Source organism: Stegastes partitus, unplaced genomic scaffold (assembly GCF_000690725.1).
Source record: "Stegastes partitus isolate 25-593 unplaced genomic scaffold, Stegastes_partitus-1.0.2 Scaffold121, whole genome shotgun sequence".
In the NCBI taxonomy this organism is placed as follows: Eukaryota; Metazoa; Chordata; class Actinopteri; family Pomacentridae; genus Stegastes; species Stegastes partitus.
In genome coordinates this window covers 449,895-475,743 of record NW_007577852.1, presented here as the reverse complement: position 1 = coordinate 475,743, position 25,849 = coordinate 449,895, and the positions used below count along the sequence as shown (strand labels likewise).

The 25,849-nt window shown below is 44.0% G+C and overlaps 1 protein-coding gene across 1 annotated transcript in view; it reads left to right on the top strand.

Annotated features, from left to right (window-relative positions):
* Positions 1–25,849, top strand: part of cadm1a (cell adhesion molecule 1a) — a 161,890-nt gene that overhangs the window by 94,405 nt on the left and 41,636 nt on the right. The window contains exon 8 of the mRNA XM_008278372.1: positions 11,368–11,457. Coding sequence (XP_008276594.1) covers positions 11,368–11,457 — 90 coding nt within the window. The remainder of the gene's footprint in view (positions 1–11,367; positions 11,458–25,849) is intronic.

The window sequence follows — 25,849 nt, the reverse complement described above, 5'->3', positions numbered from 1 at the left end:
CTCTACATTTGCCCTCTAACTCTACGTCACTGTAACCTCACAAAGCGTGTTTTTGGCCATAACTCTAGAATTCATGCTGTAATTAAAACAAACCTCATTCATGTCTAACAGGATAAAATGAAGACGTGATGACATTTTAGATCCAAAAGGTCAACTTCACTGTCACATTATCCTGTTCTGCAAAAAACACTTTAGTGGCCTTTATTGAACACCAGACTGTAGTTTAATGCAGCAGTATTACATTATGATTTTAACCTCACTTTAAGCTATGAGCACATTTAACAACCATAATACATGCAGAACACAATTATATTTGATTGTTCTCACATAAAGTGATCAACAATTTCCCCAATGTCTGGTCAAGTCCTCAACATATTCATACTTTACCAATCCACATTTTCAAAAAGTACCTGTTGGCAGATGTTGATTAAGAACTGCCAGCTGGCTTATTTGCAGCCTGTGCTTTACCTCAGTCCATTATACATAGCATAGGCACCAGACGTTCTGCATTAGTGCACTGGAGATAGTTCAAAAGAATAAATAAAAATGGTTCTACACAAAAGACAACATTGAATTCTGAGTTGAACATTGCGTCCTGAGTTGGAGGACACTGTCGAGCGTCATCTTTCATGTTCTTCATTTAACAATGGAACAATGAATCCCCTCAGCCCACGGTTAGTTTGGCTGCGCTGCAGACAGATCACTCCAAAATGGCTCTAAAACTTGCTTATCCAGCACATCAGCCAAATAAATGATCTCTCTTCCTGATTTTCATCATTCTGCATCCGTGGGTTGATGCACATAAGAGAGCATTTCTGGTCTGTTTACAGCAGTGTTAAATTGGAGTTGGTTCTTTTGCAATTAGACTCATCCTGTCAGCAGTTATATAAGAGTTAACTATAAGAAAAAAAACACTTTTTGAACAGAAGGGATGGATTTTTGTGTGTGCAGTTCTGTGGTTGGCCACTGGCAGCGAGGCTCTCTCTGTGGGTGTTTACTTAATATTTCCATGAACAAAAAAAAAAACACAAGTTGCTTTTCTGGGACTGAATAACCCACAACTGAAGTATTAGTTGCGCTTCAAGCTAGTTTAGGATGAAGTTGAAGGAGATGTGATTTAAATTTTTGCGTGCATGCAAATATAATCAATTACAGAACACACAATGCAACCGTTTTACTTGAAGCCGTCTCGTAGCTCACGGTTGCCCACAACTTTGCATAAAGTATGAATTTTGTGGTGTTTGTTGCAGGAATTTTGTACGTCTGTCTCTCCCTAGTCCTGAACAACAAAACCCCATGGTGAGAGCTGGAAGTTGCCCCTCTCTCATCCACCCACACCTCCCCCTGGTGAGACGAACACACAAAGATAAACACGGTAATGCAACATGTGGGCAACTAAAAGCCTTGCACAAAAAAAAAAAAAAAAAAAAAACAGCCGCCATTAAAACCACAGAAGGCCTCCATCCTTTTAGAGCTAGTCTTTTGATGACTTTGATGTGTCCGTGGGCCCCACACTACTAATGTCTACTGTAATTCAGCAGCAAATCGTGCCGAACATTCGCCTTGCTAATGGGAAGACAGGATGTTGTGGCTGAGCTGTCAGAAGCTGATTCTCACATTATGTTCCAGACCTCCCTCCACCACACACACACACACACACACACACACACACACACGACAACACAAACACACCACCTGCTGCTCCTACACTGTCACCACCATGAAAGCACCTCTGCAGTCAGCCATTTACGTAAGCCGGAGCTGTAAGGAGGCCATGTATGCACACAAAAACATACCCCCCACAACGCATTAGACTGGTCAAGTGAGTCGGGCCGAGCCTTGGTTCTGCTCTTAGGATGCTTTCACTGCTAATGTGCTCAGTTTGGTTAAAATCAACTCGGGCGCATTTGCCCAATTATTTCGGCTCGCTTGGGCCGGCGTGAAAGCTGTCAGTCAAACTCCGGTGCGACCTGAAACAACCAGATTGTGACCATTTGAACGGTCGCATCCCAGCGTGCCTCCAGCCAGGCTTTGGTTTGATTCGCTGGAGCAAGCACATGATGTCACGCTAGTAAATGTACACTGACCCGCCACGACATTAAAACCAGTCAATGACATTGATTGTCTTAAGTGGCACCTGCCAGTGGGTGGGATACATCAGGCAGCAAGTGATGAGTCCGTTCTTGAAGTTGATGTGTTGGAAGCTGGTAAAATGGGGAGTGTGATGAGCGTCTTTGAATGACTTTGACAAGGGCCAAGTTATGATGGATAGACAACTGAGTCAAGAGCATCTCCAAAACAGCGTGTCTTGTAGGGTGTTCCCAGTATGCAGCTGCCAACAGTGGTCCAAGCATGGACAACCGGTTAAATCAGCAGCAAGGCTCATAGTGACGGCATTTTATGAGATTTGTTGCGACTCTGGCTTGTGCTTACAGCCCAACACCATGCAGGGCGACTGGCATCTGCCAGAGAACACCAAGGTTGGCAGATTGGCCATTGGTCATATATAAATATATATATATAACTTATACAACTGGGGTCATGTTGAGCCTCTTAGGTTTTCACTTAAATTAAAAAACCAGTTGAATAGTTCACATCTGGAATGGAAATAATGAATTTCATGTATTACTCTGTCTAAACCCTGTTATCTTAATCATTTCAACATGAATATGAATTGCATATTCTATTTACTTCCCTTTGGAGAATCTAGTTGTTGTTGTTTTTTTAATTATTACACATGAAATAAACCTATTTTGCATTTTTATACTGGTGTAGTACAGGTGAGATGTGAACTTAAAAGTCGTTACTGCTGATTAAACTTAAGAAGCGCAATAACAATAATAATTAGATTTTTGTGTTTTAATGCTTCCACAATCCCAATACCCTAACTTGAGCAGGTGTTTCTCAGGGTTTCCCACCAGAGTTGAACTTCAACATTTTAAGGCATGTTATTACACCTTTACTAACATATTGGTGAAGAAGTTGTTTGGTAACGATTTAGTTGCCAGATGTTGATATCTGTCTCTTACTGTTGATGGTGTCTGTGGGAAGGCCGGTCCATGTGGTCCGATCACACACAAGAGGTTTTGTAGCATAAACTGCGGGAAATCTCAACACCGCTGTGATAGAAAGGTGTCCGAACACATCAGCATTGCAGCTTGCTCTGTATGAATGTCCATATTGAGCCCTACACTGGGGACATGAGCACTGGATCTGGACCATAGCACAATGGAAGACGGTAGCCAGGTCTTGATTCCTGATACTCCAGGGGTCTGTGGAGTCCAGCTCATGAAAACGTTCCAAGTACAAAATTCAAAAAACATTGCTTGATTTAAATTCAGACATCCTCCCTGTCGTAACTATCTCCTCGTGCAGCCGTGCCCTGCTCCCGGTGCTCCTGCAGCGCTTTGTAAAGCTCCCTGGAAGTCCTGAAAATATGTCAAGCACCATCTGAGATGAGCGCTAAATCTCCCAAAGTGTCAAAACGGCAACCCCGTCCGCTTCAATTTAATTTGGGGGAAGAGAAAGAAGTCACAGGGAGCCAAAACCAGCGAGCAGGGTGGATAGAAAACCCCCACAGTGAAATCAGGCACACGGTGCACTGGAACGGCTACATTTGCATCAGGTCATTTGCACCAGATGTTTTCCTTCAGACACCTTCAGGATGCTACCGTAGGACTCTGCCTTGACAGTCCTACCCTGGGGGACTAATTCCTGGAGCACGTGAATGTCAAAGAAAATAACAAGCAGGCTGCCGGTGCTTCATACCTGACACACCTAATAGCACAGGACAACTTCGGGGGTCTGTGGAGTCAATGCCTTGATGGTTAGCAGCTGCACAAAGAGGGAACCTATGCAATATTTGGCAAGCAGCGTTAGTGTTGTGACTGATGGGTGTGTTATGTTTGCATAAATCCAAAAGCTAGACTGCTATTAAATCCACCAGCTGCATATAAAAATGGAAGATTGCAGCCTCCAGATCAGAAGCTCATCAATCGTGTGTCGTACTTTCAAACAATATACAATAAAAAAAGTGAGCAGTCTGGGTGTTTTTGGTCCGGACCGAATGAACTGAAACGCATAAAAGCATCCTGACGCTGTGTGAAGTGAATGAAAAAGGTTAATTAAAAACCAACAACTTGTAAAAATGCAAGTTAATTGTAGGTGTAAAAAGCTAAAGGCTGGTTTTTACACAGGATCAGACTGTAAGAAGGATGAAAGGTGAAAATCAGTCATCATCCATCAGCCAAACTTTCATATTTCATTAAAATCCAGCAGCATCATCATCACAAAGTCTTAAACTGTCCATTAGACGTCTGCAGCTGAAAGTTTTCGTGCTCTCTCTCCACCGACAATAACTTCCCCCGTCGCTTGACAGCCAAAACAAATGCGGCAATAGCAGCATCTCGTCTAATGCGTTTGATTCCTGAGTATTGTGACCCTAAGTGATGGAGAGCGCCGCGAAACCGGCTGACACTAACAATGTTAACGGCGAAAAGAAGTGGAGTCTGTTCTGCTCCGACTCTCGCCGCCTCTCTCACTTCACATGGTAAGAAAACACAACCATCAGGGTTTTCCTTTCACAGTCGAGTGAGACCCAACGCCGAGGGGTTTTAAGTTGTTTACAGGCGGCTGCTTACCCAATAACTGAGTTCTCTTCCTCCCTGCTCCTTCGCCACCGCTGAATTTTATTGCACACTAGCAGCATGTTTCGTGACCCTGTTGCTCTCAGCCATCTCTACTTACTTTACGCTTCTTCTCCATTAAAGTAGATGGGAGTTGTTTCTCTTCTTCTTTTTTTTTTCTCTACAAATCTCCGTTATCTCTTCAAGTCACATCCAACATGTCTTCCAGAGTCTCCCGAAACATCCTATTCAAGCTGCACGCACTCTTAGTTTGCTTAAATTGCACTTGAGTGGAAGTGAAATTGCTGGTGTAAAACGTTCTGAGGAGGAAAAGTAATTTGTCATTTCCAAAACAAATTTGCATGGAGTTTATGTTTTGAATCCTCGTCTGTGTGTTATTAAGACTTCAGATGACGCACGGATTATTTAGGCGGCGTTTTAGATGTTTCCTTCCACCGTAGGAAGGGTTTTGTCACAGTGGCTGATCTCGGATTTCTCACTTTGTTTGGGTACACTTGCATTTCAGTTGCCAGGTGGTCAACAAGTTTGTGTATTTAAATGTTTTTTTTGGTGTAAAATACTTCTGTTTTTACCACAAAAAAATTCTAAAATACCAGAATCCAGAGAGATGTTTGTTTCAAAGCTGTAAGCCCGGCCACTTTTTAATTTTGTAAGAATGTTGGGCTTCAATTCAGGCCTCCAAAGGCACTAAAGAATATGGGATGTACATAAAGCCCAACCGTGACTTTAGGTTTCAAACTGGCCAAAGTAACCAGAACAGTAGAATTTAGCAGATTCTCTGTGTGGCATGTATTAATTTTTAGAGCTTGTCTATGGAAAAGACACGATCAAAAGATGATGTTTTATTTAAAATAGTGGCGTCAGAAAAACGCTGCATTAGCGGTTCAGACGGGGAACAAGGACAGCTTGTGAAGAGGGCAGGCTGGAACCAAGAAAAGAAAAAGGCCCTGAATGGATGATATGACAAAACAGCACATCGGTGATACAGTTCGATGGCGTATCGGGTCAAAGCAGAGAAACATGAAGGCAAAAAGGGAGAAAAAGACTTCTTCAGGAGGCTTTACAGCCAAGCAGAACACAATACTGGTAGTAATGGAGTAGCGTTATCTAAAATGGGTTCACCATTGGCACATGTGAGCATGGTGAGGTGAGGATGGATGTGGTTAAAAATCTTCTTTAATCAATGGATTTAGTTGAGGTGAGTCTAAGTAATGTTAGTAAATCTGGAAAAAAAATCAATTTCCTGCTGCTTTGAAGCCACTTTGTGCACTTTCTGACTTTTATGCTAACAGCTAATCAGCTAATGCTCAACTCATCCCATCTGACATCTTTGCTTTGGGTCATCTTGTAATGAACGGGGAAGTCTGAAGGACCTTTAAAATGTCCTAAACGTCAGAAATCACAGCGTCAGTCCACGTGTTCTCAGATAGCGTTGTCACTGTCTTGAAACATGCGTCCGTTGTTGTGAAAAGGTGCGTTTAAAACCAAATGATGATCTTCTGTTAAACCTTCGGTGCCGCCACTTAACCAAACAACCAGTGAAAAGAAAACTAAAGTCCTGAATTAAAGCTAGCAGCTAAAAACGTAATGGTCGGACTAGGACATGAACCTCAGTCTCCTGAGTTCCACCGCCCTGATACAAGCCTTATTTTGCTCTTTTCAGCCAAACAAACTACTGAATGAGGGGTGACGAAAGTTTCCAAGACCGTGCTGTGAAAATTAAAACACCTGATTTAAATATGGCCGCCATCTCTGGTGAAGCTGCCCCCAGTGCTGCTGCAGCGCTTTTAATGCTCCTTGCAAGTCTCGTAATGTGAATATGTCGAGCGCCGTCAGCAGTGGGATCTGAATCTCACTCAACTGGATCCAAACCGCAACCCTTCAGCTTGACTTTCATTTTAAGGAAAAGACAAAAGGTGCAGGGAACCAAATCCAGCAAGTCGAGTGGATGGAAAGTGACAATTTTGTTCATGTAGCCAAAAAAAACAATCAATAAGCACGTCTGAGCAGCGACCAGCCTTTGCACCAGAGTTCAGGTCATTTGCACCGAATGTCTTCCTTCAGACTCTCAGAGCGTTACAGCAGATCTCTGCCTGGACAGTCCGACCCTGGGGGGCTAATTCTTAGAACACCGGAGTGAGAACTCCAGAGAAAATAACAAGCATGCTCCCGGTGTGTTCCTGACCTGACAGTCCTTGTCTTGTTCCACATTGAAGACTGCTGGTCCTTCTCCTGATGGTAGCCGCAGACCCTCTCCTTCATCAGTTTGGTGACTGAAGCCATTTGATATTTTTTGTCTCTGCTTTGGTTTGCGGTCCACATGTGCACCTACTAGTGGCCCCGATAATGCCCCCGTGTCGATGGTGGTGTTTTTACCACAGACTGTATAAAAGATGGACGTAGCTGCCGTGACGTCACCCGTTGGTTTCTGCACTGAGAACATGAAGCCAGGGTTTTGCTACTTCCTGGTTGACATCTTGGATTTTTGGAGCCAGTGATGCAAAACTTGTCGGAGGGGGGCAGAGCCATAGGAGCAGCGATTGGTCAGATGGATTGAGAGGCGGGCCCTCTCTGCCCCGCCCACATTTACCGCCTTCTGCTCGCTTCGTCTGTATGGTCGCTGCCGACTGTCAATCAAGCCAGCCACGCCCCTTGCCCCGCAGAATGTTGACGATTTTTTACAAATTCAGTATTGATTTATTTTCAGATTGGCCACCTGATCTCTGGATTTGACCATGAAAACTAATAAGAAAATAATCCTGAGCTGTAGGAATGCGGTATGTCGTGATCTGTGATCACTTCTTTTCCAGTTCCAGTCTATGGGAGCCAGGGCTTTGTGGAGCCAGCAGCTAGTGGACGTAGTGATATTGCAGGTTTTAGACACTTCCGGGTTGGCTTCATTTATCAGGGCCGGTTGCTGTGTCCATCTTTTATACAGTCTGTGGTTGTTACTGCTGGTAAAAGTTGTCTGACCCTGGTGTGCTTCCTTTATTGGTACTTTTTGATCACCTCTCTGATCGTCCCATACTGATCGCTGACTTTAAAGGATAAAAAATTTTACGCCGTGCTAAACAGTTGGCTGAAGGCTCCCATCTGGTTCAGTCTGGAGGACTTGTTGACTAGTATACACCCACAATATGCTGTTTATTATATGTGAGTTCTTCCACTCGTCTCAGGTTAAACATATCTTAGCATGTTTGCCATTAGTGGAGTACAGTGCTCTGTTAAATACCCCCTAACCCTCAGTTTTCACCTAATCTGGTTGGACTTCATTATGTGGAACATCTCAGAATAAAGTGTTGCTTAAAATGTTGTTCATTATAAGTTTTTCTCATCCGTCATCAATTACTCTGCGGTGTAGCTCGTCTTTTCTGATCTCATATTGTTTGATGTGATTACTGGCGCTGTGCAAACGGGGCGTTTCTCTCATCTGGCGCTCACGTGGAGTTCTTTAACTCACCAGCTTTAGCGGGAATGATTCCTGTCAGGCTGTGTCTCCGAGCTTCCCGCGGTCCTGCTCCGTTCGTTCAGACCCGAAGCGCTAATTCATAAGCCTCATCAGTAAACAAGGCCCGGTGACTCAGCGGGAGGAAAAACACATTCTGCCTGTCACATTTGAAAGTCAATGAGCTCCAGTGTTTCTTTGATACGTTGCACCAGCTCGCCACCAATGAGGGGAAATGCAGCGTACATTCAGACAGTCCCGTTCAGCCAGTCTTTCTCTCGGTCTTTTTTTTTTTTGTGATGCTAAGTTTTTAATGAGTTGTTGACACTGATGATCCCAAACATCTGCTGGACCCTCGCAGTTCATGATGGGATAAAACCAATTAGACAGCACCACCCCCGAGCCGGAGTTTGTTGGCTCTCAAGCATGTGTGAAACTCATCAGTTCGAGCTTCGTCTGCCAGCCGACTTCCCAACGGATGGCTTCTCCCCGCCTTTGTCTGCACGTCGGTCTGCACAGCCTTTTGTGTTGTCAAGGTTGTCTTTAAAGGAGCGGAATTGTTGATAGATTAAAAACATAGCGTACATCAGCACAGTGTGAATGCTGATCCGGATTACCTGAAGGCCTTGATTTGCATTTTTAAATTTGCTTCAGGCAGAGTTCTGAGGGGCTACATGGTCCTCTCTGCCTTTGTGTTTGAATTACTTGATTCACTTTTCTTCAAGAGCATAAAATAGATGATTTTCCAAACTAACAGCGCTGAATGTGTGCAGTAGCTACGAACAACTCGTGCCCTCGGGGAAGACTACTTTTATATGATAAACAACCTCTGTGCCCGTAGGGAAGACATTACAAACAGAAGGATAACTTTTATTATCTTTTTAATGTAACTTGGGAGGTGTGCGTTTTCAATTTGTGCTGACTTCGGTGTTGCTTCAGACGTCGAGGATTACAGGTGAGCGTTCAGTAAAACAACAACAACAACAACAACAACAAATGCAATTTCCTCAGCTGGAAAATATTGCAGCTTTGCAGGAAAAGTGTGCAGTTTGAAGTCTGTGCTGCTGAAACAAAACATACAAGAAAGAAAAAACAGACAAATCAAGAATTACACGATATTTATGGAAAATTCTTCAATTATGAAGTTTGTTTCCTTGAATGTGTAATCTTCAGCGTGTCAATCAGAGCTTTTACTATTGTTGACAAACTTGCATGAAGAGAGCAAAATTAACAGCGCATTAGTCCAATTTCTGGGATTCTACAGCTTCCCCGCCATGTGTGCAGAACTTTAAAAACGGGACACAATACAAGTAATTTTCTAATATTGCTGTTTTTTTTAGCTGAAAGGAGGATGAATCGCGTGTTTGTCTGAGGCGCTGAGATTGACGTGCCAGGATTTTATGAAGAACCGATTCAAATGAGACCAGAGCGGTCTCTCAGTGCAACCGTGTGGCTCAGTGTTGTGTTGTTAATTTTGGTTCCGGTCCTCGGCGCAGAGGAACAGAAGATCCGGCCGTCCAGGGAACGCTTTTTAGCCGGATTAAGTTGTTGTTGTTTTGGTCGTTCCGGCGGTTTTGTTGACGATTTCATAGGCGTTGAACAACACGAGCCTCGAAATTTGTGGAGTTTTTCAAATGTGCCAAATCACCCCCAGATTCCTGCCCACTGTTTAAAAAGGTATTGACTGTTATTATTATGATTTATCACGGGAATGAATGAACTTAATTTCATGTGACATGCTGTGAAGTCGTCCTCTTTGTGAATCATTAGACAGTCGCTCATAGAAAACACCAAACCGGGTCCGGTTCGTATCACTCGGAGGCAGACTTGAAGCTCTGTGCATGAGCTCTGATGCAATCTTTCTGTTTTGTTTAAAAAAAACAAAACATTTTGCACATTTTCTTCATCCCGAAGGAGGTGAAACCTTCATACACATAAACAAAAACCCAGAAGCTGAGAGCGAGCTTTTCTTCGTTTGGTTCGACACCTCACCAGACAAAGCCGAGCGCTTTCCTGCAGCTCTTCCTTTTGTCGTTTCAACCGAACGGCGGGGGAGCGGTTTAGAATTGCAAATGTTAATGTGCACCATCTACAGGCAAAGACAGTAAACGCGACTGCACTTGTGTCACCTGCAGTCAAAGAGGCTGCTGTAGAGCCACCGGTGGAAAAGCAACGCCGCTGATGAAACTTCCTGCCGTGCACCGTCACATTAAAGGCGTAGAAAAAAAACCCAACTTCCAGCCCATACACCTGCTAAAGCCAACACTTCCACTCCTCTCCGTCCGTACACATTTCCTTTCCTCACCTTCCCATAACACCTCATTCCACCGAATGGCAGAGCGGCCTTCCTTTCTTATCATCCGCCACAAATTACTTACTTTTTTTTTTTTCCCCAGCACCTTTTAATAACCCCAACAGGTTTTTCAGTCCATTCCCAGGCAATCAGAGCAGCACGGGAGGTCTCTAAGCAAGCAGCGCTGCCAGCGGCTTCATATCAGCGCAGCGCTGCCACTTCAACAAGGAAAATGTCACTTTGATATCTCCCCCTGGTCGTTGTCAGGGTGGGGAGTCCAACCCTGCTAATGAAGGGAAAAGGCAAAAGCTGTGGGAGGATGAAAACGGTCCCTGGTCAAAATCTGTGTACTCCACACCTCTGTTTGATGCTGCTCATTTATGTTTTTTTATGTGTGCTTATTAATCCCCGTCCTTGTGCTTTTGTTCGGTGTCATTTATTGTGTCATTATGTTTGAATTTACACATCAAACTTCTGACTGTCGGCTGCTACCCTCCACAACTTTGTTCTCCTCTCCGTGGAGACATCAGGAATGCAGGAGCACGTTTTGTTTGTCAAGACAGCTCAGCGCGTAACAATGACAGCGTCAGTACAACGCCAGCACGTGTTCCTCATTAGACGCCTAATCACTGCTAACAACCATGTGCTGGCTGGCGTTGTCGTTATTTAATGTCATGGTGTAACGCCTGTGAACGCACTTTCTAGCTAATCTTTGATCGTCTCAGCCGGTGTGGGACGAGATGATGTGTTGCAGCAGCAGCAGCGTTGTCTTTAGCAGCATTTAATGCACCGTCATCCGGCTAATTCATCAAAACAGTCCGCGGCAGACCTTTAGCTCGCGCGCGGCGGCGCACAAAGAGCTGCTGGTCGTATATCAGCCGGCGATGCTATCGCTTCACACTGTCTTTACTTTATCTTCATGGCTTTTTATGCTCATTTGTTTACCCCCCTTGTGTTTGTCATGTATTTGTCCTCTCATCCAGATGCTCCCACCACTACCCCTATACCCACCACAGCCACCACCACCACCACAATCATCACCACCACCATCTCCTCCCCCGAAGACGATCAAGGTACAGTATCACCCTCACACAGCCTCTTTATCAGTGTGTGTGTGTGTGTGTGTGTGCTCCCTTACTCCCAGTGCACTCAATCCCTCCACATATTTCCATCTTCATTCCTCAGTGGCACCATATTTGCATGCACTTCATTTTATTTTTATTTTTTTTTACCTGTGGGTCAAGGTCACCCAGTTGCTGGCATTTACCAATTTTTAAAAAAATTTATTCCAAGTGCTATTTATCAGGAAGAAATTAATAACGTAAGCTGCAGCAGGTGTTCGAAATCCTCAAATCTAACCTGGTATTCAAATAATCACGGCCCAGTTTCAGATGCTACCTGAATCTTTACCCGTAGATTCTGTTCACTGATGGAAAACGGAGGCGGCGAGCGGATGCTGTGTTGAGATTATCGTGTCACACATTCTGATCCCAAGGTCAAGAAGGAGTTGGAGAATAGTTTGATATTTTGAAGAAGCGCTCTTATGTGCTGTCTTTCTGAGAGCAAGATGAGAAGATTGACTGACTGTTATCCGTAAACGTTAGAGTCAGAGCTGCTGTTTCTTATTTTAATCCTCTGAACCTCATCGGCAGGTTTGAAAAAAATAAATACAATCAACAGAGCCTGAAACTGAACCAACAGAAGGAATCGACTCATTTTTAACTTCTGAGCTGCTCATCTGTCAGAACGAAATCCAAGCTTCAAATACATTTTATCAGAATCAGTTTGTTTTTTTAATTCCAAAATTTCCAAAATCCCGAAATAGATTCTGCACAAAATTAAATAAAGTAAATTCTGCTCTCCTAAACGTAACCGTGACGCCATCAGCTGCAACCAACAGATAAAAAGTTGACGTTTGTGTGTACGAGGCGGCGTTTTAACAGAGCAGCAGCATGTAAAAAGTAAAACATCTGCAGCACGTGGAGCCGATGTTCTTCCTCCATGTTTGTTCAATTTTTGCACAATAAATAATCTTTAATTCGGATCCATTCTAACAGTGTTTTCTCTCCACGTCCAGCCGTGTGGTTTCTGCAGCGGTGCAGGACTTTATGTTGTAGTAAAAAAAACTGAGCCCATAGTGAGTAAAAAATGTGAAGCAGCTCGAGGTTCAGAGGGGTTAAACTAACTCAGACTCCCCACATCCTGACCGCCGCTTCATTCTTAACACCCAGACGTGAGGTCGACGCGCTCTAATTTCATCTCTCTCACACTTTTAAACCATCCCACACATTACCAGCCGTCCTTCAGCATCACAGCGACGCCTCTGCTGTCTTCTGATTTGTTTAGAAAGTCACCGTCCTGTGTGTGTGTCGTCTCTTCTTCTTCTGTTCGTCCCGATAATTGCAATCTGTTTCCGTCGTCGTCCGCACACACGAGCGATACGTGAGAAAAGCTCCATGAAATATCGGTTAACATGGAAACATGAAACGGTAAAAATAGACTTGCTGGAATTTAGACAACCTCATCTACCACCATCATGAATTACAGCGCTCCGAGGCTTACGTGCCCTCATACCTTCTTTTTTTTTCTTTCTGCTTTCTGAGCGAGTGTGTGGGTGAGCGTGGCTGCAGGAGTTTCAGGCCGACGTTTGTGTCGTATTGTTTGCGACCAGGTGGTCATCCTCGCTGTTCCCCCAACCCCAGAAAAAAATACAAATCTTTTCACAGCGAGGGTTTCAAAAGAAGGTCAGGAAAGAGGGTTTTTTTTTTCTGTTACCCCCCAGCTGGGTATCGGCTGAACTGGCAGGATGCAGAAAGCAAGCAAATGAGTTTGATATAGCGTTTACTCACCGTCTTTTATATGAAGCACATCTCTCCTTCATAAAGTCAATTATGGATCATGCGCTCGGCGGGGGGAGCCGGAGCGACGGGGGTGAACAATAGCTGAACACGAGCACTTGAAAATTAGACCCCTTTTGAAATAACCAAATTTTATCTCGCTCTTTCAGCAACAGAACTCGGGGCTATTGTGAGTATAAATCTCCAAAGGGCGCAGATAGAAAACATCACTTTATGCCTCGACTCAGAAATCAGCCGGAGCTCCAAATGCAATCAAAGCCTCTCTGACAGACCGCTCAATTGGAACAAATCTCACAAGGCTGGCAGAAATCACAGGCATTGTGCTTGATTATGCCATCTGATTGGATTAAAGAGAATACCTATCTATGCGGGCTGATTGATAGCTCCTTTGCCTCAGATCAAGGAGTGTGGAGTCTGCACAGGCCTGCTCTGATTATAGCTATCCTGGCTGATTCACACTGAGATCTCTGCTTATTTGCAAAATGATCACACTTATTTATAATGTTCCCGCTGAGAATAATAGACTATCTTTGTAGGTAAATAATAATAATGATAAAGAAATGCATTTTGTAAAGATGACTTGCACAAAATGCGGCGAATTAGTCTGTGAATTAAAGCGAGGCTCTGAGAAGAAGGAATAAAAAATAAAAAACCTTCTCCTACAAAAGGGAGAGTTGGATTCTTTAGCGACAGAAATGCTGCTGGAGTGTCTGTTCAAAGCTAATCAGCATTTATTTATCAATTAACTTAATACAAAAAGCCGTAAACTGAAAACAAATAAATAACTGAGCGGAATCGCTGTTTGCTGTGACCATCATCTGCCTTTCAAACGGTTCTCTGAGGTGCCCTTGTGCTCGGCAGACGACTCGTTTCAGGCGTGCTGAGGAAGCTGTGGCTGGGCTTGAATTAAGACTTTGCTAATGGCTCCCGTTTGTTCGTGTTCCCGGACTGAGTCGATGTTGAAATCGGGGCTGCACCGCCTCCTTTCGCAGGATTCCTTGTTGTTCTTGTTGCTAAAGATAATCAGCATTTGAGGACATCAGCGCACGAATCAAACCATCTGAACCTCGTGCATCGTACCGTCGGATGTGTAACGCTGCTGGCTTCACTCATCTGTTAAAGTCACAGCATTGTTTCATGCAGACATGAATGTTCCTCCTGGTTCCATTCAGTCTTAGCACTAACACATAAGCTAATACATCTAAGCTAATTGCAAGTTTATCAAACTGTCCAAATAACAAAAAGTCTGATTTATTTTGGATTTAAGAAACATTAAAAAATGCTGCTTTTTGCTATTTTAGGAATGTATAGTAAAATAAAAATGTCCCAACAGCTGTGATGGAGTTCAATCTGAGGACAGCCGCTATGATGTACAAATGATTTACCTGCAGCTGGTAAACAGGTGGTTAGCATCGTAGCCTCGCAGTTAGAAGGTCGGTGGTTCGCATCCCGGTGAGGACACCCGGGATCTTTCTTTGTGGAGTCTCCATGTTCTCCCCGTGCAGCGTGGGTTCTGTTCGGGTTCTTCCTCCCACAGTCCAGAAACATGCTGAGGTTAATTGGTGATTGTAAATTGTCCGTAGGTGTGAATGTGAGTGTGCTTGGTTGTCTGTCTCTAAGTGTAGCCCTGTGATAGACTGGTTACCTGTCCAGGTGAACCTGCCTTCACCCTGAGTCCAGCCCCCCACAACCCTGGTGAGGATTAAGGTGTAGAGATGATGGATGGATGGTAAACTGTGGCTCCATGCAAAAGCTCACCTGTCTGAGTATGTTAGAGCTTCATTGATCCTGTCTCCATGTCAGGGATTATTTATTTTAATCACAGGTAATTAGTAAATCTGCTGCTGCAGGCGACCCTCCCATATGGGTCCTGCTGCAGGTGTTGAATAAACTCACAGGAAACAGTCGTAAACAGCAACAAACGAAATGTGAGCTCCTTCTAACATTTTGTCATAATTATATTTAATATTTGTGAGCTGGTGACCTGCTCCGGCTCCGTCGCTGTAAAGTTTGATCAGAGCTGAGTGAAGCTGCAGGGCAACGTGAAAGACGAAGGCATGCAAACTGTGTCTTCAGCTCGCTGCTTTTCTGAGACAACATCGGCGCTAAAATGTGGATAAATCGCTTCACCCGACTGGTGCGCGTCTATCCGTTAAGGCAGCAGCATGCAGGTCAGGCTCAGGAAAGCAGAAGTGACCCGAGTGCTCGTTCATGAGCGTTCAACTGTCATCAGATTTACTAAAAGTGGTGCATGCCTTAAAGGGGCCTGACGCTTTTCTGCCCTCATTCAGGTCACCCAACGATCTGCAGAGCAAATGACTCAAGAGAAGCAAAGTAAAAAAGGAGGAAATTCAATGTTCTTTTTCCGTAATTGTGAATTTCCCCCTCGGGGCGAACAAAGTCTTTTCTTATCATAATCGCCCCTTGTGGCCGCTGTTCAGCAAAAGCTTCATCGACTCTCTGCAAAGTGTTCGATGATCACTGAAAGTCATTTCATGGCACGAGCTGGTTCCTGATTTAGCAAAACATCGTGTGTGTGTTCTGTAATCTGGAGTAAAATATTCCAAAAACAAATCAGTCATAATACCACTGAGCTGATGTCTGTACGTTGTCTTTACAACGAGCTCCAGTGGGGCCGTAACCATGAGCAGTCAGTTTTATTTAGCGTTACCACTGATTGTTTCACATTTCAAGTGCATTTCCTGTGAGTTTAGCTACAAATCTGGTCCTTAACCAGTGCAGAACTACAGTAAATTAGACCCAAGTTGCCATAAAACTGAATTAAATCCAGCTCCCTTTTTGAAAAGTCTGACTTAAAATAGTTAAACAATAAAGTTCATTCTTGACCCAGGGAATAAAATAAAAAATAAAAATCCACTCCCCATCTAGATGCAGTCCAGACACACTGAGATGACTTTAGCATAAAACCTGTCCACGCTGCGTCTGACTCTGTGCTCATCTTTAGTTCAGTTTTCACGGCAGACTGAGATGAAAATCACAACCCAAAACGGCAGAACGATAACGACTGATGTGATCACCGCGTAGTACGTTGGCGAGTTATTTCAGTCCCCCGCGAGCGAGTCTTATGTGAGATGCGTGGGCTTCACCTGCAGTGCCAATATTTTCAAGTTGAAACAACGCGCTTACAGTTTGTGCCAGATGTCCTCTCTTTGCTTTCAGCTATCAGGGGCATTCCATTATTACAGTGCGTATAGATTGAAGGCAGCAGACTCATATGGCCGTAACACGCTCTGCCAGTTGATTTCATTTACCCACTGTGTGGATCACAGACCCGCTGCCAAATGAATCTATCAGAGCGGGATTTTTTTTTTTTTTTCCCAGCAATTTCCCATTAAAGGGACAGAATAGAGAACTTTAAAAATCTGTTAGAATCCCAACACATGGCGCTCGAGTGCTTGGCAGGGTTTCCAAAGTAAATTGGGGAATGGCTAAATTGCTGTTTTCACTTCTAAATAAATTTCTAAATGGAGATATCTTGCTCAGCCAGCTCCCGCAATTAGGAGATATTATTAATTTCCACTTACAGTCACCTGTCATGTTTTGTACTTGTCAGAACACCACTCAGGAATAGTTTCTCTGCTCCTTCTTCTACTTTAGTACCTTTTCCCGCGTCCTTGGCTCGTCTTTTTTCTGACATTTCTATGTCAGTCTCCAAGAAAGATTTTTCCTTGAAAGGCAACATTTTGTGCTGCACACTCTCCTCAGGGGCAGCAGCCTATTATGTTTTTAGTGGTAGTCAGGGCCGAGGAGGCCTTTTGAGAAACACAAACCGACCCCTAACGGTGCAGATGTGCTGCCGTGGTTGCAGGCGTTCAGCATTCATCCTCCTCCCACTTATTCTCTCCCCCATCGCCACAGTGTCTGTAATCATCCCCTAATTCTGCTCAGCGCCTGAACAACTGTGCTTCATCCCCGAGATGAGGAGAATAGATAATAAACGTGCACCTAGTGCAAATAAAACAATCGGGCAGCGGGCTAGCGCCGCTTTTAATTGATGAAAAACCAAGAACGGTGCTGACAACCGATTCATTTAACCCACACTGTGAACAGGACAGCAAAAAACTGGCAAAGCGAGGGAAGAGAAACAAATATGCATTGCATTTGTCAGGGTTTTAAATTACATAAACACCATCTGCTGAAGTGACATAAGAACTTTATAAATTTAGATGCGCCTCCACTTCACATTCTCCCGACGTCTCTACACTGTGCCGGATAATAATGTGGGATATTGTTCCCACTTTGCTCCGTTAGAGTCCTCATCCATTTTAAAATCGGAGCCAGCCGGCTATTACTAATTTGATTAAAGTCAATAGCAACACAGTAACTGCCGTCATGTGACGTACAGCCCGGAGAGAGCGCCGGTGAAATTATAGTTCTCGGCATCATGGAAAACACCAGTCTGGAGCCCAACACATCTTCTTAATGTGAAGGTGTATTGTCTTGTGGAGGTATTATAGCGCTCCACAGCGACCAGACGGAGATGAGGCTCGTAAAGCAGGTCAGGAGGTAATCATCCTGCAGCTCGATGCTTGAAAAGCAGCACCGCTAAAGACAGATTTGCAACCATTTAGTACGTAGTGTTTACTCATATTTACACTGCATTACAGCACGGTGACTGCATGAAGTACGTTAAGGACCCATATTGTGCTTTTTGGGCTTTTCTTTGTCTGCAAAGTGACAAAGTCCTCGCCAAAGAAACGTGTTCTCTCCCACAGAAAGCTTCTGAACTGCCTGAAGTGTGGGCTATTGTTGTGTCTACATCACCAGGCCATACATTTACATTACAGCCGCCTAGACGCTAGTTTGGCCTCCAAACAAGGAATAAGCAGCTTCATTATTTCCTTACGAGAATCACGTCTGCTATGTCTAAGACATCTCAGCTAAGCATCTTCAGTATTTGTTGTTGGCTGCAGGAGTGAACACAACAGTCCTCGTGCACTCCCAACATCTGATGAACTAAAGACTAAGTGTATTAATTTTCAATGGCGGTGTCCCCACAGCAACAGGAAAACCCCTGTATGTTTGGCGTTAGCATGTTGCGCAGCTAATGTGGCTAACGTTACCATTAGCTTTGAGAGAGCTTTGTCGAAACTGTAACGTTAAGGGACAATTTGGGGAAAACTGGTCAGTTATTTTGGAAACGTTAAAACAACCTGCGCTTTTTAACCTATAGACTGATGCAAGTGTCTTGTCCACTTTCTTTATTTTAATTCAAACGTGTTGAGCTGCAGGTTTTGTTCCCAGCCGGCTGCTCTTAGTGTGTTTTGAACATTAGCGAATATAAACATAATAATAATGATGATAATAATAATACATTTTATTTATAGAGCGCTTTTCACAAACTCAAAGACGCTTTACATGTTAAAAATAAAAACAAAACAAATAGAAACAAAGCAAATACAAGTATACAGAATAAGTCAAACTAAAGAAATCAGAACAAACAGTTGGAAAAGCAAAAAAATAAAAATATATATATATATTTTTTTTTTAATACAAAAATAAATAAATATATACATATTCTAGTAGACCCCAAAACTAAACTATTAAAGCTGCACATGAACATAATATGATCTCTTCAAAATGAGCTCAGACAGTTGCTGAATTATGCACAATATACGAATCCGGTATTTCTTTTATCAGTACTTTGGTGCGCATGTTCAAGGAAAAAAATCTAATAGAAAGACGCTAAAAGTTCTGTGAAGCACAGTGGAAGGTAATTCTAACACCGTCTAGTTTTGTATTGTCACCACGGTGCTATGTGAGCGCTGGACAAAGGTCTGGATGCATTAACATCCTGCTGTAGATGAGACACTAAGCCCAGGATGCAGCAACGGTGCCCCTCGTAACACCACACATAATGGAAGGGGGTGAAAAGGATGGCTTATACCCAGCATTCAGTGGGTCAGGCTAACAGTAGCATGCTAACATGCTAAAGGTAACAATGATAATATGTTGCGGTTTAACGGTTTTAATGTTTACCGTGTTCAAGGTCTTTGTGTGACATTTCCTACAGTGAATAAAATAAAGCTGAGGCTTGTAGTTTTGCAGGTGTTTAGTCAAAAACCATCAAATTCAAACTTTGACCCGAAGATGGCGAAAAACCAGAAGATCCACAGAAGTTACAACATCTGACTGTGACATGAATATGAAAACCCAGCATGAAGCCATTCCATGATCTGCTTTACGCATTGAGATATGTCACTAAGAAGTCAAAGGTTTCGTCATCTCGGTGCTAACAGGATCACCAAAGTCTTTAGCATTTCTATGTTTAAAACATAAGCGCTCATTGAGCATAAATATGTAGAAAATGTCAAGAAAATTCTGCCAGTTGTTGTTGAGATGTTTTACATCCCTGGGAAACTATTTCAGAAACAGCATAGATCTTGTATTTCAGAGCCGGTTTTGTTGTTTGCTTGTGAGATTTTGCAAAAAAAATCCCAAACAAACAAGTGATGAGTATCTTAAAATACATAAAAACATCTATTACTCTAGTGACTCAGAACTGGGGAAAAAAAAAAAAGAATTTCCTCCTGGATTTTCAGTTTTACACCAACATTCAGCACTTCTTGCAGAGAGAAATCTATTGTTGAAAAGAAAGAGACACCAGCTTCTCTATCAACAGAGCTCCGTGGGGGACGGCAAAATTCTAGGAAATGTAGGAAATCACAAACTAAAGCGCGAGTGGAGAAGGCAGGTCAGTGGATCTAACAAAAAAGTAATCTAACAGCCAGCGGGGACACCCAGCAGCCTGTTGGCATTTTCAGTACCACGGGGTTCCACCTAATGCATTTCTGCCAATATAATTATGATTGGCACGCAGTTATCTCTGCATGTTGAGCTGGATTTCATGTCACAGTAAGTCACCAAAGGGCTCGTGGGAAGCATGGCAACTAGTCATGGAGCCGCGTCTGCGTCGTGTCTCTGAATGTCAGCGAGGACGCCGCCGATGTCTCAGCTGACCCGAAGCTAGAGACGCTGGAAGAGGAGTGGGCCGCTCGAAAAGGGACAGGCAATCACTCAGCGGCAGACATATTGAATGGTCCCACATGGCTGCCACCCACAGTGTAATGAGGGTTAGCGGGCCGTGCTGCCTTTCTGTTGGCCGAGGCTCGCAGGGACAGAGTCTCCGGTCTATGTTTGGATGCCAATGAACGCTCGTGGCGTAACTGTCTTCAAGTGGCGGCGGAGATATAACTGAAAAGGTCCATTATCCTCCTCTGAGCGAGCCCTGCTCTGCTTTGTAGCCACATCCCAGATATTGTCGCCGGACTGTTCTTTCAACAAAAAAATATATAAAACCCCATTAAAATAAAAATACTCCAATCAGTCATGTCCCCATTTTCTCCTAATATATACAATAAAGCCTTTCTCATTTTTTATCTGTACTTGCACTCTCATGGACTTTAGAAATGTCGCCAGTCACTTGAAAATGTGGCAATTAAAATAATTTTAATCATACTCTTATAATTTCCTCTTCAAAATACGCTGAGGCCTCTGAGTCCTATTTGCTGCGCTGGAAGTGCTTTGAGCAAAGGTAAAGTTGAGCAATTTTGTGTCTTTAAATGTGTTTAATCGGCCTCAATTCAACAAAAATATTCACTGAACATACAAACGCAACACGAGGAAGCACAGTGTGATGTCTGATGTGGTTTTATGGAAACATACAGAGAATCTTGAAATCGAACATTGGGCGGCAAACAAAGTAAACCAATACCTGATGACTTCATGAGAGAATGTCAACACAATAATATACGGCTGTAAATATCACATTATTGATAACCGGTGAAGCACAACAGCTTCCTGTTTGTTGCATTGAAGCCGAAGCAGGTGAACTGAGACCTTGTGACTTCAGACCTGCTTTGGTAAAAATGAAGTGTTTTAGCTTGTTGACGTGTCGATGTGGTGTTTGTTGTGTGCTAGGAGACACATAATGAGGGAAACAATGGGTCAGAACCGTCTAATTCGCATATGGCTGAATTACTTAGCTGAGATGGTGTGCTCGAGCTGCAGTGAGTAGAGAGAGGCAGGGCCTTCACAGATCCATGCAGTCTAGAAGAAGCAAGACTATAGGGTTATATCCAAGTCGTTTAAGGCCTGAAGTGATTATTTTAAGGAAAAAACTTCTAAAGATGTAACGTAAATAAACAGAGATGTAAATTAGAAATGATAGCAGCAGAAGTCTGGTTCTGATTCACCGGTCGAGCCGGCCAAGGATACTAAACATAGGTTGATGCCTAGATTCAGTGGACCAAGTTGATTGAACATACTGTATATAACTTTGATACAGAGAGATGCATTTTGGGGGATTAAAAGACTTTAAATATTGACACTGTGCTTCTGTCAGTGATGGGATTCAGTCATCAGGATCCAACAGGTTGACTGGGTTGGTTGTCCCATCAACTGGTGTTGCTCCAGATCAGATGAGCCTCATGCTACCACATGAGTGTGAATCCAGTAAAGCTTTGGTTAGTTTAACAATCATTAATCCCATGTTGAGCATAAGAAAGTTCTTTACATACAAGAGTTCACTAAAATAAAAACATGCTGCAGGCAATCAACTGTCTGAAGTCAAATCACATCCGTAGATGTTCATCTGAAGGGTTTTATGGTTTTAATCTAACATGCAGTGAAGCTGTGGAGCTAATGACTGGCATCATTTCACTCAAACAAGTCTCGACTACCAGAAACATGTTGAGGTTAATTGGTGATTGTAAATTGTCCGTAGGTGTGAATGTGAGTGTGCTTGGTTGTCTGTCTCTAAGTGTAGCCCTGTGATAGACTGGTTACCTGTCCAGGTGAACCTGCCTTCACCCTGAGTCAGCTGGGATAGACTCCAGCTCCCCATGACCCTAGTGAGGATTAAGGTGTATAGATGATGGATGGATGGAAGTCTCGACTACTCAAGGACCTTGTAGGAAAATGGACCCTCTGAGGCTTCGGTAGTTCTAAGATGGACTCTGTACGGTCTAGCCTTGTGAAATCACTCCATGCATCCTGAGCTTCTGGCAGCAGAGCCGAGATGCGTCACTGTTCCTGCACATTAGCGCTGAGCACAGATCTCTCACTTACATGAACATCTGCCTGCATCTCGACGGCTTACAGGCGCTTTCTCATGTCTCTGGGGAAACAGGAGGCGCACCAACGTACAGAACTGTCCTGCTTCAGCGTGATGGGTTTTTGGGTGTTTGTCTGTATTCCACATGGACCAAGTCTTTCTTTTAGGGGTGTTTCTAGAAGGCCGTGCAGCATGTTTGTTCTAGAACTACTGCCTGTAGGTCTATTAACCCTCTGAACCTCTAAACTTGCTGACGCGTTTGAAAGATACGCCATCTTGAAAAAGCAGAAAGACAGAAAGTCTGTGAAGATCCTCAGTCATCCAGGTCCTGGTTCCTCTGGTAGATTAATGGTAGCAGCTGGACTTGCTTGAGTTCCTTGAAGACGTTCCACCTCTCATCCAAGAGGCTTCATCAGCTCTGACTGACTAGTTGGGAGTTCCAGATGCTGATATCCTTAAGGAGACATTAACACTGAGTATCAGTTAGGGGTTGTTGCTCCTCCCCCTCGTTATGGGTCATTAGTGCGCCCCATACCACAGAGGGGTTCGTTAAGGTCTTGTGTGGCTCGGGGTGGATGTGGTTACATTTTCTCAGTCATCCAGGTCGTGGTTATTCTGGTTGATTAATCGTAGCAACTGGACAACGTGGTGGAGGCAGTCCAGTGCAGCGAGGAACGTCCAGACCTGTACATCGAGGAGACTAAACAACCGCTTCACAAGCACATGGCCCAGCACAGAAGAGCAGCTCCTCAGGACAGGACTCAGCATCCACCTGCATCTCAAAGACACTCATTCAAAGACAACAACGTACAGATTTTGTTCTGCAGGGAGGACAGATGGTTTTAGAGAGGATTGAAAGAAGCCATCTAACTGGAAAGACCATCCCTCAGCAGAGGTGGAGGTCTGAGGCACCACCTCAATGGCTCCTTAAGGATAGAAGTATCTGGATCTCCCAGCTAGTCCGTCAGAACTGATGAAGCCTCTTGGATGAGAGGTGGAACGTCTTCAAGGAACTCAAGCAAGTCCAGCTGCTACGATTAATCCACCAGAAGAAAGACAGAAACAGAAAGAACCATCAGATCTTCAATTTACCAACAGTCATTAAGTTACTCATCTGTGACATGTGGGAACAACGGAAACCCTGATCAAATGTAATCTTACAGTTATGTCTTGAGCCAAACATAAATACAAGATTCTGTGAAAAGCAAAAACAATTCTGGAGAGACCCTCACAAGTCATTGGACAGTAATCCAGGGACCTTTTGCTTTAACTGCAGGCTGTGTTTGCAGAAGCAGATAGGAGATAACGCAAAGTTGCCAGTTTTAGTCATTCTTGTCGATACTGATTCCACATTATTAACATTTTTTGTAAAGTAAATCGTCAAAGAGCTGTGACTGCTGTGTCATGGAAGTGCAGGACTTTATGTCGCAGTGAAAATGAGCCACAACGAGCAAAAAATGTGACTGAAGTAAAAAAAAAAAACTGTTTCCAAACTAGTCGGGGTTGAGAGGATTTAGCAACACTCAGATACATCCGCTAAATAGTCCAACATATTAGACGTCGTCAAGGATAGAAGGAGAACGTCCTAAAATTATTTTCGGCGTCCCTGGTGTTTACGCAGTCCACCAACCTAATCAAGACAACGACGGTCCAAATATCACGAAAGTAGGTCGTAAAAAAATCTTTCCGAAAGCACACACACACAGGAAAAGTTTGAAAGTCACATTCAAGGCGATCAACAGCGTGAAAGACGCTGTTCAAGACGCCACCGGAGTAAAGAGAGCGATGGTCGTCCACGTCATGTCTGCTGTGATGCACCGAAGGCTGGAAGTCTGCAGGTTGCATTGTAGCCACACCGGGTCTGATTTGTCTTTATTCTATAAACTGGATTGATGCAATAAACCCGATCAATGCAGCGAGTGTCAGCAGCTGTAGCCAGTCGATGGATCTTGAATGGAGAGCTGCAGCAGAAAGATAATTTAGCAAAAGGCTAATAATGAAGCCTCCACACAAATAAAAAATAGGACACGTCTTTATGTAGTTTCTTCCACTGGATCGTGTTTAAATTCAAATTCAGTATGTAAATAACCACCACAGACTGTGCCGAACAGTTCACGGTGGAACAGTTGCCGCCTTGACCTTCCTCTTGACCAGCTGTGTTGCTGTCAGAGCTGCAGATGCTGCGCAACATAACAGATGTAACTTTTACGGAGACACGGAAACTGCAGACGGAGTGGAAAGTGCGCGTCGGTTCATCTGACGGCGTCTGAAAACAGCCGAGAATCAAGCGGGACGATTTGAGTAACGTTCTTCGAAAGAGGCAATCTGACAATCAAGTCAGCGTTTTGTTTTTTTGTTGAGAAAATCCTCACTCGTCCGTTTGACAGCAGCACATGGTTCTCAGCAGATTGTCTCCGGCAGCTGCACAAGAGGGCGTCGGCGGGTTGCTGGCGGCGGGTTGCTGGCGGCGGGTTGCTGGCGGCGGGTTGCTGGTGGCGGGTTGCCGGCGGCGGGGCTCAAACGTGAGGTTGGCACCACCCGAAGGAGACGCAACTACGGCATCCGAGTTCAAAACTTTAAAAAGTTGCTAATCAAATCACGCTGGTGGATATCTCGACCGTGCAGATTGCAAACTTCACTCGTCTCGCCGCCCCGCCCACCTCGGTAAACAGTCGGCGGACTCTTTTTCAGGTCTTAAACTGTTAGATTAGGACGGCCGCACAATAATTTCCTCTTGATAGTCTGTCATTTCCTCACACCAAAGCCGCCAGCAGCACATGATAATCGTCTGGTCCGTATCTCCTCCAGCAGTGGCCACACTCCCCTCTGAGCGTCCAGTGTGTTTGTGCTGCTGTACGCCAGCCTGTCTTTATCTCTGCACTGCCTTTGGTTCCCTTTGATTTCCCTTAAGTCTTATGTCTTTTGTCATGTTCTGGTCTTCTGAATGCTTGCTTATGGGTGTCATTTGTTTTCTCCCCCTCCCCTCCTGCCCTGCCCTGCCCCCTCCCTCCCCCCTCCTGCCCCATTTCTTCTTTATTTGCATGCTGTTCCTCCTGTTCCACACCTCCCTCCACAACTGCCATGTCCTCTCCTTGTGTGCTCAGACACTGCGCCCAGCACTGAACCTGCAGCTCATGGTTGGTATCTCTACTTTCCTCTTTATGTCTCTTTTTTTTTTTGGTTTGCTTGTTTTAAAACTTGTATATTTGTCTCTGCAGCATGCCTACTTTCACGGCGCCAGGCTCGGGGATGTCGGCCTGGCGTCGGCTGTTTATTGATCACACCGACGAGGCAGTCAAGTTCCGTTTCTGTTGCATTCAGTGAGCCGTTTATGACATAAATACCCGTTTTTAAAATATAAAAATGTCTAACACGTCCTCCTGCAGGATGGTTTCAACCAGCTAACCGGTTTCAGCGTTTCCCTGACGGGTCCACAGAGGAGTAGAACCGGCTCTGAGGCCAGGACCGATCACATCAGCAGCAGGAGACAAAAAAAATAGACCTCGTTTGCTTGTTTTCATTTATTTGAAT